The sequence below is a fragment of the Brassica napus genome, chromosome C4 (assembly GCF_020379485.1).
Source record: "Brassica napus cultivar Da-Ae chromosome C4, Da-Ae, whole genome shotgun sequence".
NCBI classification, from domain to species: domain Eukaryota; kingdom Viridiplantae; phylum Streptophyta; class Magnoliopsida; order Brassicales; family Brassicaceae; genus Brassica; species Brassica napus.
This window is the reverse complement of record NC_063447.1, coordinates 55686690-55698675: the sequence shown is the minus strand read 5'-3', so window position 1 is coordinate 55698675 and position 11986 is coordinate 55686690. Positions and strand designations below refer to the sequence as shown.

The following is an 11986-nucleotide window of genomic DNA, read 5'->3' as shown; positions in this document are numbered from 1 at the left end:
GATTGAGAAAGCTCTCACACCCTGCATATCACCAGAAACAAATGAGGAGCTCATCAAAGCACCATCTCCAGAGGAAATAAAAGAGGCTACCTTCGCTATACATGCTGACAAGGCACCTGGGCCAGATGGATTCTCAGCCAGCTTCTTCCAGTCAAACTGGGAAGTAATAGGACCTGCAATAGTAACAGAAATACAACATTTCTTTATAACGGGAACTTTAGCGCCATCAATAAATGAAACTCATGTGCGGCTAATCCCTAAGACCTTGGATGCAACTCGAGTGGAAGACTACAGGCCTATTTCCCTCTGCAACGTATACTATAAAATCATATCCAAGATCCTAACTATGAGGATACAACCAGTGCTAGGCGACATCATATCAGAGAATCAGTCAGCTTTTGTCCAAGGACGAGCCATCTCTGATAATGTGCTAATCACACACGAAGTACTTCAATACCTAAAGACCTCACAAGCAGTTAAAAGCTGTCCTATGGCAGTCAAGACCGACATGTCAAAGGCCTATGATCGCTTGGAATGGGATTTTATAGCTAAGGTGATGCAACGAATGGGTTTTCACGAGACATGGATCCAATGGATCATGCAATGCATTACTACAGTTACCTACAGCTACCTCATCAATGATGCAGTATATGGATCAGTTAAGCCTTACCGGGGAATCAGACAGGGAGACCCACTCTCCCCCTACATCTTCATCCTCTGCGGGGAGGTCCTCTCTGGCTTGTGCAGGAACGCAGCCAGGACGGGGGAGCTACAAGGCGTGAGAGTTGCAAAAGGATGTCCTCGCGTGAATCATCTGCTATTCGCAGATGATACCATGTTCTTTTGCCACTCCTCTCCTGAATCCTGCAATAATCTGATCAAGATCCTCTCTGAATATGAGGAAGCATCTGGACATAAGATAAACAGAAACAAATCAGCGGTCACCTTCTCATCAAAGACGCCTGTGGAAATGAAAAATGCGGCAAAGGCTATCCTAAATATAAACAAAGAGGGTGGATTAGGCAAGTACCTAGGCCTACCTGAGCACTTCGGGAGAAAGAAGAAAGATCTCTTCACATCAGTGGTTGATAGAATCCGACAGAGAGCAGGGAGTTGGTCCACGCGTTTCCTGTCAAAAGCCGGAAAGCTCACAATGTTAAAATCAGTTCTCACAACCATTCCTAACCATACTATGTCCTGCTTTCTCCTACCAGTCTCGCTATGCAAGAGGATTCAGTCTGCTCTAACTAGATTTTGGTGGGATGGACCAGATGGGACACGAAAAATGTGCTGGGTTTCATGGGACACATTAACTAAACCGAAGGCTCAAGGAGGACTAGGACTACGCGACATTCAACTTTTCAACCAGGCCCTATTGGCAAAGCTAGCATGGAGAATCCTCACAGCTCCTAATTGCCTACTATCTAGGATCCTACTGGGCAAATACTGTCACAACAAGAGCTTCCTAGAAGTTTCGGTACCTAAAGTATGTTCCCATGGATGGCGCAGCGTGCTACATGGGCTTGAGCTGTTGAAACCCCACCTGGGGAAGGCAATTGGCAACGGACAAGCAACGAGGGTATGGCAGGATTCCTGGATCTCCTTGGATACAAACCTGAAACCAATAGGACCCTGCACCGAAACAGTCTTAGATCTACGAGTCTCAGACCTCCTCACATCAGACCTAAAGTAGAATAAACAAAGGATAGAGGCAATCTTACCGACTCTGGCCAATCAGATACAGACCATAAGGCCAAGCACCAAGGGAGCAGAGGACATCTTCATTTGGCAACCGCTGCAGACAGGAGTGTACTCCACCAAGTCAGGATACTCTGTAGCATCGACGCTAAAACACCAACACGCCCAACAACTGGATCACCAGGAATTTTTATGGATTAAGGATGTTTGGTCTGGTGTCTTCTCCCCAAAGCTAAAGATCTTCCTCTGGTCCATTATACAGGGGGCACTCCCAACGGGACAGAACCTACAGACTAGAGGCTTAGCAGCTGACCTAAGCTTCCCAAGATGCAAGGAAACCGAGACGTCAATGCACATCTTCTTTGACTGCCCCTACGCGAGAAGAGTCTGGGAGTTAATACCCCTAAGGCACGAAATCCCCACAACTGTGGAAGACAAAATGACATCGATGATTGTCAAATTCAGAGACGCTACCTGCCTCCCACCAACTGGAGTTCTGAACACGATACTACCGTGGGTGCTATGGCCCCTATGGCTTGCGCGAAACAAGCTCCTCTTTGAAGGCAAGACAACGCGACCTGAAGAAGTGGCAACTAAGAGTATTAGCTACGCCAGAGAGTGGAATCAAGCGCAGAAATCAGGAACCTCACCGACGAAGCCAACATCCGCTATTTCAACACGTATCGGTAGGAGATCAGCACCAGGAAGCCACATCGACGCCTCCATGATTACATGCACAACGGACGCTTCTTGGAATGCGACTTCAAGAACAGCCGGCCTTGCGTGGATCCTCTGGGGAAACAATGGTGAGAAGACGAATCAGGAATCGGAGATCCAGCAATATGTCTCCTCCCCTTTGATGGCTGAAGCCCTCGCTATTAGATCAGCTATCGCCATGGCAGCAGCTCTTGAGATCCCCAATCTCCAAATCTGCTCCGACTCACAAACGCTCATTAGAGCTATCAACAACAAGATGCAGGATAAAGAAATTTATGGAATCCTCAACGACATCCATCAAATCTCTTCTGTATTTGGTTCAATCTCCTTCTCTTTCCTGCCTCGACAGCAGAACAAGGAAGCCGGCGAGCTTGCAAAACGCACACTTCAATTTACTTCTTTTCAATTCTGTAATTGGCCCAATGGGCCAAACATCTAATTTTTAAGTTTTAATGAAAACTATGGTTGAACAAAAAAAAAAAAGGGTTCACGTATCTCTGGTTATCTGATAAACCTCTCAGCGAACCAAACTTAGTGACGTTTAAGACCTTCTTGAAACGAACGCGTGCGAATCGAGTAAGCAATCAAAAGCCCTTTTTGAGAGCTGTCTTTCCCTCACAAACACACCAATCAAACTACAATTAAGGTACAACAACGATGCTTATACAAACTACTGAATAATATGACCATATACACTAAACTCCAATATCTGGAAAAAGGTAACTCTTAGCGATGCCATCACCTATAAATTCTTCACCTAATAATAAACAATAAAAAAGTGTTACAAATTTATAAAATAAAAACTAAAGCTGGAAAGTTAGCAGAACGTATGTTACCACTTAATCACCAGAACTTCTTCATTATTCGTCTGAACGCACTCCTCTTTTTGTTTTTTGATTTCACATGTGTGACATGGTGATCAATCTCAGTTTCTTCATCTTCCAATATCGGTGCTAAAGACGGTCTCCATTGTGTGAACTCTTCTGAGTAAAGCACCACCGGCGATGGCTGATCAGTCACGGTGGTGGGGGAGGAACAACAACATAGACGGAATAGACAAAAAACCATTTCAAACTATTCCAAGTGTTAGTATTGGTAAGAGATTTGGGTTTGTTTTTTACAAGATTTGGGCTTGTATATACACCCTTATCATATACGAAGGATTACTACTCTTTTTAGGGGTCATTTATTTATGTTTGTTGGTATATTTGAATAGTAACTATATTACTTACTTTTAAAATTAGTGTTGATTTAGAAAGGTCAAAAATCATCATTTTAATAATATAAAGTAGCTATAAATACATAATTAATGAGAATCTATAGGAAAATAATAGAGAACATATGAGTCGAGATTCATTTTGGAATAAATATGGAAAAAGTGAATTTTTTTTCCTTAAAAAATTATCATCCTATTATTTAAATTTTTTTTTCTTCTGATTTGTCATGTTTTCAATGATTTTGAGATAACTGGATAAGTCATTATCCAATTAGAGATTACCACAAGATTAAATTTATAGTGAAATTTTGGAATACATGCAGAAATTCCAAAATATTTTAATTCTTCAAAGCCCTAATACCAATCAGACCCATAGTATTTTTTTTTTCTTTCTTTAGTGATTTGCATTAATTATACGATTTCTATGTTAATCAAGTATCTTTTTGTTTAGTTTCACAATATTTATGCTTTTGTTGATGAACACTCTTGGTAATTTCCTATTTAAATTATCTCAATGAATTTTGTTTGTTAACTTATATAGAACTATCAAAATCATTCTTTGTGATTTGAGTTAAATGTTGTTTGCAATGATTTTTTTTATTTGTTTGCTTGTTTAAAGTATACTAGGTGTTTGCCCACGATTTCGAGGATATAAATATTTTATGGACAATGTATATATTATATTTTTGTCAAAGTAAAACTTTCTTTAAAAAAAAATATCTACAATTTTTATTTTTTAATTATTATTGAAAACGATATTTTATATATGTAACCATTTTATTATTTTGAAAAAAATAAATGCAATTAACTAAAGTATATTTTATTGACAACTATAGCAAAATTAGACATATGTTCTATTTTTAAAAAATAAAAATTAAGTTTATATGTTATATAATATTGCAACTTATCATTTTAAAATTAATTGGAGCTGCTCTCTTTAGTACTTTTAAATTATGATAAAATTAAAAAAATATATATATATATTATTCATAATATGTTGCTTCTGCATAATCATACTAAAAAGATATGAAAATATAAACATAAATTAAGTTTCATATAGGAATGAATTGACTGTTGTAAGCTCACCAACATCCATTATTTTACCAATAAGATATAAAAATAATAAAATTGCTTAATGTCAGATTTTTAAATGTAAATATATAAATATATAAAAGTTAAATTTTAAATAGATATTAGCTCTTACCATTAAAGTAATTGGTGTCCATTAAATTATAGTATTTCATCAAAATCAAAGAAATAAAATAGTGACTATCATATAAGAGAAAAATTCTTAACACTATAGTTTAGATAAATACATAATTAATAATTAAGTGATAATTTAATTTTCATATAAGAGTTGGTAATTATGATGAAAATAAGGAGATATTTAGGGGGAAATAGATATAATTTATTTTCATTTCAAAATTTATGAAAGAAAAAATATATATAGATTTTAATTTATTTTATGATTTTTATTTTAATTAAAATATATTTTTGTGTCAATATAAAAGTAGAAGTGTTCAATTATTTTTGATTTGGTAGGTTTTACATTCTTTTAAATGTATGATGTTAACTTTGTTCCTTTTTTATAATCTTAAGTGTTTATAAAGCCAAAATTACTTTATTTTTTACTTATAAATAATTTATATACTCTTATAAATTGTACAAAAAATATCAAGTTATTAACTTATGTTTAATAAGTGTTTATATGATAAATATAAACTCTTATAAGTGTACATTTATGTGATTATAAGATGATTTAAGCTGTTATAAATGATTTTGAAAGCGTTAATAATAATTCATAAATTCTTATAAATGATTTTTTTATTTTAAATTAATTATTTAAGACTCTTATAATTATTTATAAATCTTCATAAGTAACTCTACAATCTATTTAGCGGATTTAATTTTTAAAAACAATAATATTATAAATTTTAAAAAATGATATTATAAATTGTATAAATGATTTTATAAAAACTGTAAAATATATTATAAATTTTATATAAAATTGTAAAGTCATTATATATGTTCCTAAAGTATAAAATTATATAAATATTCTGATTGCTAGAAATGAATTGATGAGAGATTATATACACTTTGCTTAATTTTATAAATAGTTTTTTTTATAAGTTGTTAATGTATGTCATTTTGTGTTAGATATCTGGTAGGTGTTATTTGTTGATTCTTAAATTACTTTATCTTTTGTTTAAAATAAATGAAAAATGAAAAAATCTTTGTCCAATCAAATTAAAATAGTTTTCTGAAACTTCACATATATAAGGACACCATGTCGGCAAAAAACACTTAAATTACTTCTCAATTAATGTATATATTGGATAAATGATTTTTGATTCTTATAATGATTTATAAATCTTATAAAATGATTTTATAAAGCTCTAAAAGTTATTTTATAAATCTTCATAAATAATTTTATAATCTTTATGAAGGGATTTAATTTGATTTAATTATAAATTTTATAAATATTTTAAATAATATATGATTTTTTTTAAATGTTAAAAGATATTAAAATTTTTATATAAAACTGTAAAGTCATTATATCATTTTCAATAAATTATTATTTTTAAAGTTGTGTAAAATTTATAAATATTTTGATTGCTAGAAAGGAATTGATAGATTATATACACTTTCTTTAATTTTACAAATAGTTACTATATGTCATTTTGTTTTTGATATTTGGTAAGCGTTATTTATTGGTTCTTAAGTTACTTTATCTCTTGATTAAAATAAATGAGAAATAGAAAGCTCTTCGTTCAATCAAATTAAAACAATTTTCTGAAACTTCATATATGAACGACATATCAGCAAAAGTGACTTAGATGACTTCTCAATTAATATATATTAAGATTAAAAAAAATTAATTTGATTATTGTTCATAATGGATATGGAATAAAATGTAATATATAAATAATGTTCACGAAACAGAATGAATAAGCTCAAAATCATTAGCATGGACAATAATCATTTATCTCGTTTACCTCATTTTAAGAACATAAAAATATGCAATAAATACTAATTTACATTATACTAAATATCTGTCACATTACCGAAAGAACATAAGATTATAGAAGTCGATGCGCAACTGGACAAGGAGACAATCCCGGCGAGGTTCTTATATCCGCCATCGCAATATTCCTATCAATTTTATCATTAATTTCTTGAAAATCATATTAAATTTATTTTCTCAAAGAAAAATGCAGAATCCGAGTTTGCATTTTGCAATATTTTGAGCATTCTCGAGTTTGCATTCTTATAAATGGTATAGACAAGTATTTTGATTCTCATATGGAGAAACACCGTCCATTATTGGTCACGTACAATTCTTAATTAGTGACTGCACACGCGTTACATCTAATTAACTAGTTTGTTAATTAAACAGTAAACCTTTTTGCATAAACTAAACTGATAAATAGAAAATTATATACACTATGCAACAACTTACAAAAATATTGTAAACTCATCATAGGGATATTCATTTACAATCAATGTTAAAAGGAAAATGAATGTCAGGCAACTAAAAAAGATAGACTATGCATTTTTTTGTATAACCTAATATATGGATTTTAAGAATACAATATGGATTATGCGTGATGACTTACCAGGCTCTCTTGAATTTGTATCTGAACGAAGTCGTTTTTTTGGCCTTTGATTTATCACATGAGAATAAGATCTTCGCCGTTAAGTGATCACTCTCGCCGTCGTTCTCCAAAATGGGATACAACGACGGTCGCCACCGTTTGGAATCCCCATATGTGCTTCGCTCTGAGTAAGTAACTAACGATAACTGATTAATCGTTGATGATTCTTCTTCATCCGACGCGGTATTGGAACGGTAACAATGGCGAAAAAGAGAGCAAATCATTTCAAACTTTGGAAAACAGATAGAAATCAGTTATAAATATTTATGTAATCTTTGGGTCAACGATAAATGGCGTTGTGTTAATATACTGAAATATTTATAACTGTAACAAAAGTTATGAGGATGCATTAAAGAGTTTCTGTTCATTTTAGGTGGTGTGTTACTTCTCTGGATAAGTTTCAATTTAATTTAATGAGTCTTCTAAAAACTGTTTATGTTAATGGCTCTTTAGAAATCTCCTTGAAATGAAACTTCTTTTTTTTTCACGGATATAGCTTCTGAATTGCCAATTTAAGTGTAGTATGTTCATTAGCCTATTTCTTAAAGTTGGGTATCTTGTTTTATAGCAATATTTAAAATTTTTTTTTTTTTTTTTGACATCAAACATTTACAGACTCATATTGACTCTGTAAACCAAAGTGGTAAATCTAGTGTTGTTCAATGAATGATTTAAATTCAGTTTTAAAAATCTAGTATTATTGAACTTTTAAATATTTTAAAGTTTTTTGTATTGTGGATTGATTTCAAATCATTTTTATTGAGTCTCATGAACTTTTAATCTTTTTGAAGTTTGCTTTTTTCACTTTAGTAAGTCTATGCTTGAAATCTTTTTCTTCATTTATTACTTATTGCCTTAATAGTATTACCAGTGTTAATATTGTAAACAAGAATAGCTAAAAATGACGGTCAAGTCTTCGCATGTTCTCACTTTCTTTGTGTTTGCGGGAATATAACGTGGTCTTGCCCTGATTTATGAATGCTAACAAGTCCTTGTAGTATAGTGGTAAGTATTCCCGCATTTTCATTAAAAAAAACATGAATAGCTAAAAAAAACTTATTCAATTATAAAGAATCGAAATAGCTTTTTGAGAAGATATATAAAAGTCTTAACTAAAAAGCAAAATAAGCGCAAGAAAATGAGAATTGATAAAATAATATATGGACAAATGGTATCTACCGTAATGGTTTCAGATACTTCAACAACTTCACACTTTTAAACTTATAGTTATTTAGATTTTTTTTTATCAAACTCTTCTTGATGTATAGCTTGCTAATATATAGCGTGTGTGATATAGCTAATAAAAACCAATGCAACTGTAGAAGCATATTTGGTTTATTGGTTGTTCAGAGAGCATCAAATTCTTAACCTATCAAGTTAGAAATTTTGATGTCAGAATTTGATGCTCTCTGAAAGTCGTTTCTTTATACGATCATGTGTAAGTTGAATAACTGTAGTATAATCTAATTACGACTTAGCTATATGTAAGATACGTTATATAACACACAAATAAATATAACATAAGGTCATTACAAGTCACCATCATTCAAGCAACAAATCAGGGCTTCTTACTTTTCTGGGACATGAATAAACTATACATAATTCAGATAATTTTTCTCATGTATACATGAAGTGCATGGGCCAGAAAAAAAGAGATTTCAAAAAAAAAAATCAAAGGAGAAACAAGAACAAATGGTTGACAAAAAGAACAAATAGTTGAGTGTTGAATAAGAAAATAATCATGCCCATTTGGCCAATATAGACATGAGGCCAGCACCAAGAAGAAGAGCAATATGTGCCATTATTTGAAGTCCAGTGTTGGATTGCATTTTGGGATGCATAAAATCTGCTGCGAGAAGGTCCACCAGAGACATGTAGATGAGAATACCTGCGGATGCAGCGTTCAAAACTCCCTGTACGATCAGAGCCGTTGGAGAAGACTCATCGTACGTATTCGCTATTTCCATTCCAACAACGATACCTAATGGAGTTGTTATCGCGAAGAAAGTCGACATTATTGTTACTGACAAACACTTGAATTTGCCCTACAATAACAAAATAATGGAAGTGAAAACGTGTGCGACAACTATGCATACCGCAACTCTACAAAATATACAAGAGGATATATAGTCATATAGACATATATTGATTGAGTAAAGAGAGAGAGCTTATTAATTAATGAAGTAACGAAAATCAATAGAAGAGAAAAGATACCTGAGCAATACAACCACCAAGGCCAAGACCTTCGAAGCATTGATGAAACATCAAGGCAATAAAGAGAGCTTTCGCAGCTTCTGGACTCTGTGAAGCTCCAAGTGATATTCCTATTACCACTGAGTGTACTATTATTCCCAGCTCCAATACCTAACTCAATTTTTTTAAAAAATAAACACAAGAATATCAGTTTCTGAAGCAACATAAACTTTTACACTAGATGATTTTTTTCTCAGATAATACATAAGAAAAGTTCTTATTTTAAAATTTTGGACTCAATATAACGTGATGGTTTCTCTAGAGAATCAAATCTCACATGGTCCGAATCTAAATAGCCCGCGTTGACAACAAATAAACTCTCAGAAATGCATGAACTTGTAAGTTTTTCAATATCCTGAACAAAGCAAGTTAAGTTGAAAATGTATGTTTATTTAAAAAGTGAAAAAAAAATTGGGCAAATCTCCAAAATAGCACATTTCTAAGTTTATATCACAAAAATAGCATTCTAAAACTAAAATGACCAAAATAGCACCTTTCTAAGTTTATCCTTTGAAAATTTTAATTTTTTTATTTTTCAAAATTTGAAATCTTATCCCCAAAACCTCATTTCTCAACTCTAAACCCTAAACCCTAAACCTTAAACTCTAAACCCTAAACCCTAAACCTTAAACCCTAAACCTAAACTCTAAACCCTAAACCCTAAACCCTAAACCCTAAACCCTAAACCCTAAATCCTAAACCCCACCCTTTAACTCTAAACCCTAAGTTTATGACTTTTGATAAAACATTAAGTGCTATTTTTGTAACTTTTGATCTTGAGTGCTAGTTTGGGAACAAAAACTTGATTTAGTGCTATTTTTGTCTTTTTCTCAAAAAAATTGGTTGTTTTATTTTTTCAAATATATTATATTTTCAGGAAAAAATATTAAATATTTTGCTAAAAATCAAAATTATTTAAATTTTCAGAAATGTTAACCATATGAATTCCATGCATAAATATTTCCGATCGAAGCAGTAACAGTGCATCCATTAAATTGAAATGGAAATGCACATTCATCTTCGTCTATCAATTCATTTCATTTCTTTTGAACAGAAAAAAATTCGAAGACTTTCTTTCTTATTTTAGAAAAAAACCATTAAACTAGAAAACGCAAATGTTATGTTTGTTAAACGTGGAGGCAACAAACCTGTGCAATAACTCTTGTCCGAAGCATCTGCACCTTGGCAGAGTCAACGACCAGCTCGCCAGATTCTCCATCAGGGATCGTCTTCGACGCATTGCAATGAGATTTATTGAAACTCGAAGTGGCAAATGTATCCACTGATAACGTCAATATCGCAGCGACCATCGCAATAAACCCTGTGAACGGAAAATCCCATGCTTCTGAAGTCAAGCACGGCGAGTTAAGCATCTCGTAAGCCTCAGGCAAGACGTGCATAAACCCTGTAGATAGGATCACTCCTGCAGCGAAGGCTTTGGTGACGAAGAAGAAAGGTGTCTCAGGACGCAAAGAAGGGAAGACTTTGCCGAGGAGAGGGAATAGAACTCCGATTACTCCGGCTATTAGAACGGAAGGAACGGCAGCGATCTTGTATTTCTGAGCTCCAGCTTTGTTTTCTTGGTCGTGGTCGTGTGAGCATTCGCATTTTGGGTTTCTTGAATGAGAATGGCCCTCGTGGCCATCCTGGGCTTCAGCAACGGCGATCAGGAGGAGGGAGATGGAGATGAAGAAGAGTAGGAGTTTCACATTCTTCATCATATTCTTTATTTTATAATTTAGGGTTTCTAAGGAGAGACGTTTTGGATTTTTAATGATGAAAAGAAGATTTAAACTGGTATGGAAATGGAAGTATCTTAATCTGTATATATATACACGTATATTAATATCATATAAATTTGTGCTACACATTAACAGGACATAAGATAATGTAAACAAAAATTATTGAACCTTGTGATTTTTGTATCTCGTTTACCCAATTTGTAGTCCCAATTAACGAAACTTTTAATAGAAAAATAATTCAAAATCAAAATCGTTGTTAAAAGTATGCTATGTGCATTTTCAACAGAGATGGTGCAAGGCTACAATTGGAAATCAATCTCAAAACGGTGTATGCTAAAGGTCGATCTCAAGAAAGCTTTTGATACCCTTAATTGGGATTTTATTATGAATACGATGGAAGCAATGGAGTTCCCAGAGAGTTTTAGAAATCTGATCAAGCAGTGTATCACTTCTGCGAGTTATTCGGTGGCAATTAATGGGGAGCTTTGCGGTTATTTCAAAGGTACTCGTGGCCTTAGACAAGGTGATCCGCTCTCCCCCTACCTCTTTGTTTTGTCCATTGAAGTCTTCTCCCAGATGCTTAGCTCCAAGTACGAGGATGGCTCTATTGGTTTCCACCCCAACGCTATGGAGCCGGCTGTCACGCATTTGGCATTTGCTGATGATATCATGGTCTTCTCAGACGGTGAGAAGAAATCCCTAGA

At 33.3% G+C, this 11986-nt stretch overlaps 1 protein-coding gene across 1 annotated transcript; it reads right to left on the bottom strand.

Annotated features, from left to right (window-relative positions):
• Positions 1-4024: 4024 nt before the first annotated feature.
• On the bottom strand, positions 4025-11411 carry LOC106400380 (zinc transporter 3-like). Its single transcript, XM_013840748.3, has 3 exons — positions 10689-11411; positions 9502-9651; positions 4025-9332 (listed from the first exon to the last, which is right to left on the bottom strand). The coding sequence occupies exons 1-3, from the start codon at positions 11409-11411 to the stop codon at positions 9027-9029; spliced, it is 1179 nt and encodes a 392-aa protein (XP_013696202.2). The 3' UTR covers positions 4025-9026.
• Positions 11412-11986: the final 575 nt, after the last annotated feature.

Excerpts from the sequence above, each read along its gene's own strand:
- LOC106400380 (XM_013840748.3), bottom strand. The coding sequence starts at position 11,411 with ATGTGTAGCACAAATTTATATGATATTAATATACGTGTATATATATAC. Across the intron at positions 9,652-10,688 it reads GGACAAGAGTTATTGCACAG|GTATTGGAGCTGGGAATAAT; the intron begins GTTTGTTGCCTC and ends AAATTGAGTTAG. Across the intron at positions 9,333-9,501 it reads TTGGTGGTTGTATTGCTCAG|GGCAAATTCAAGTGTTTGTC; the intron begins GTATCTTTTCTC and ends TTGTTATTGTAG.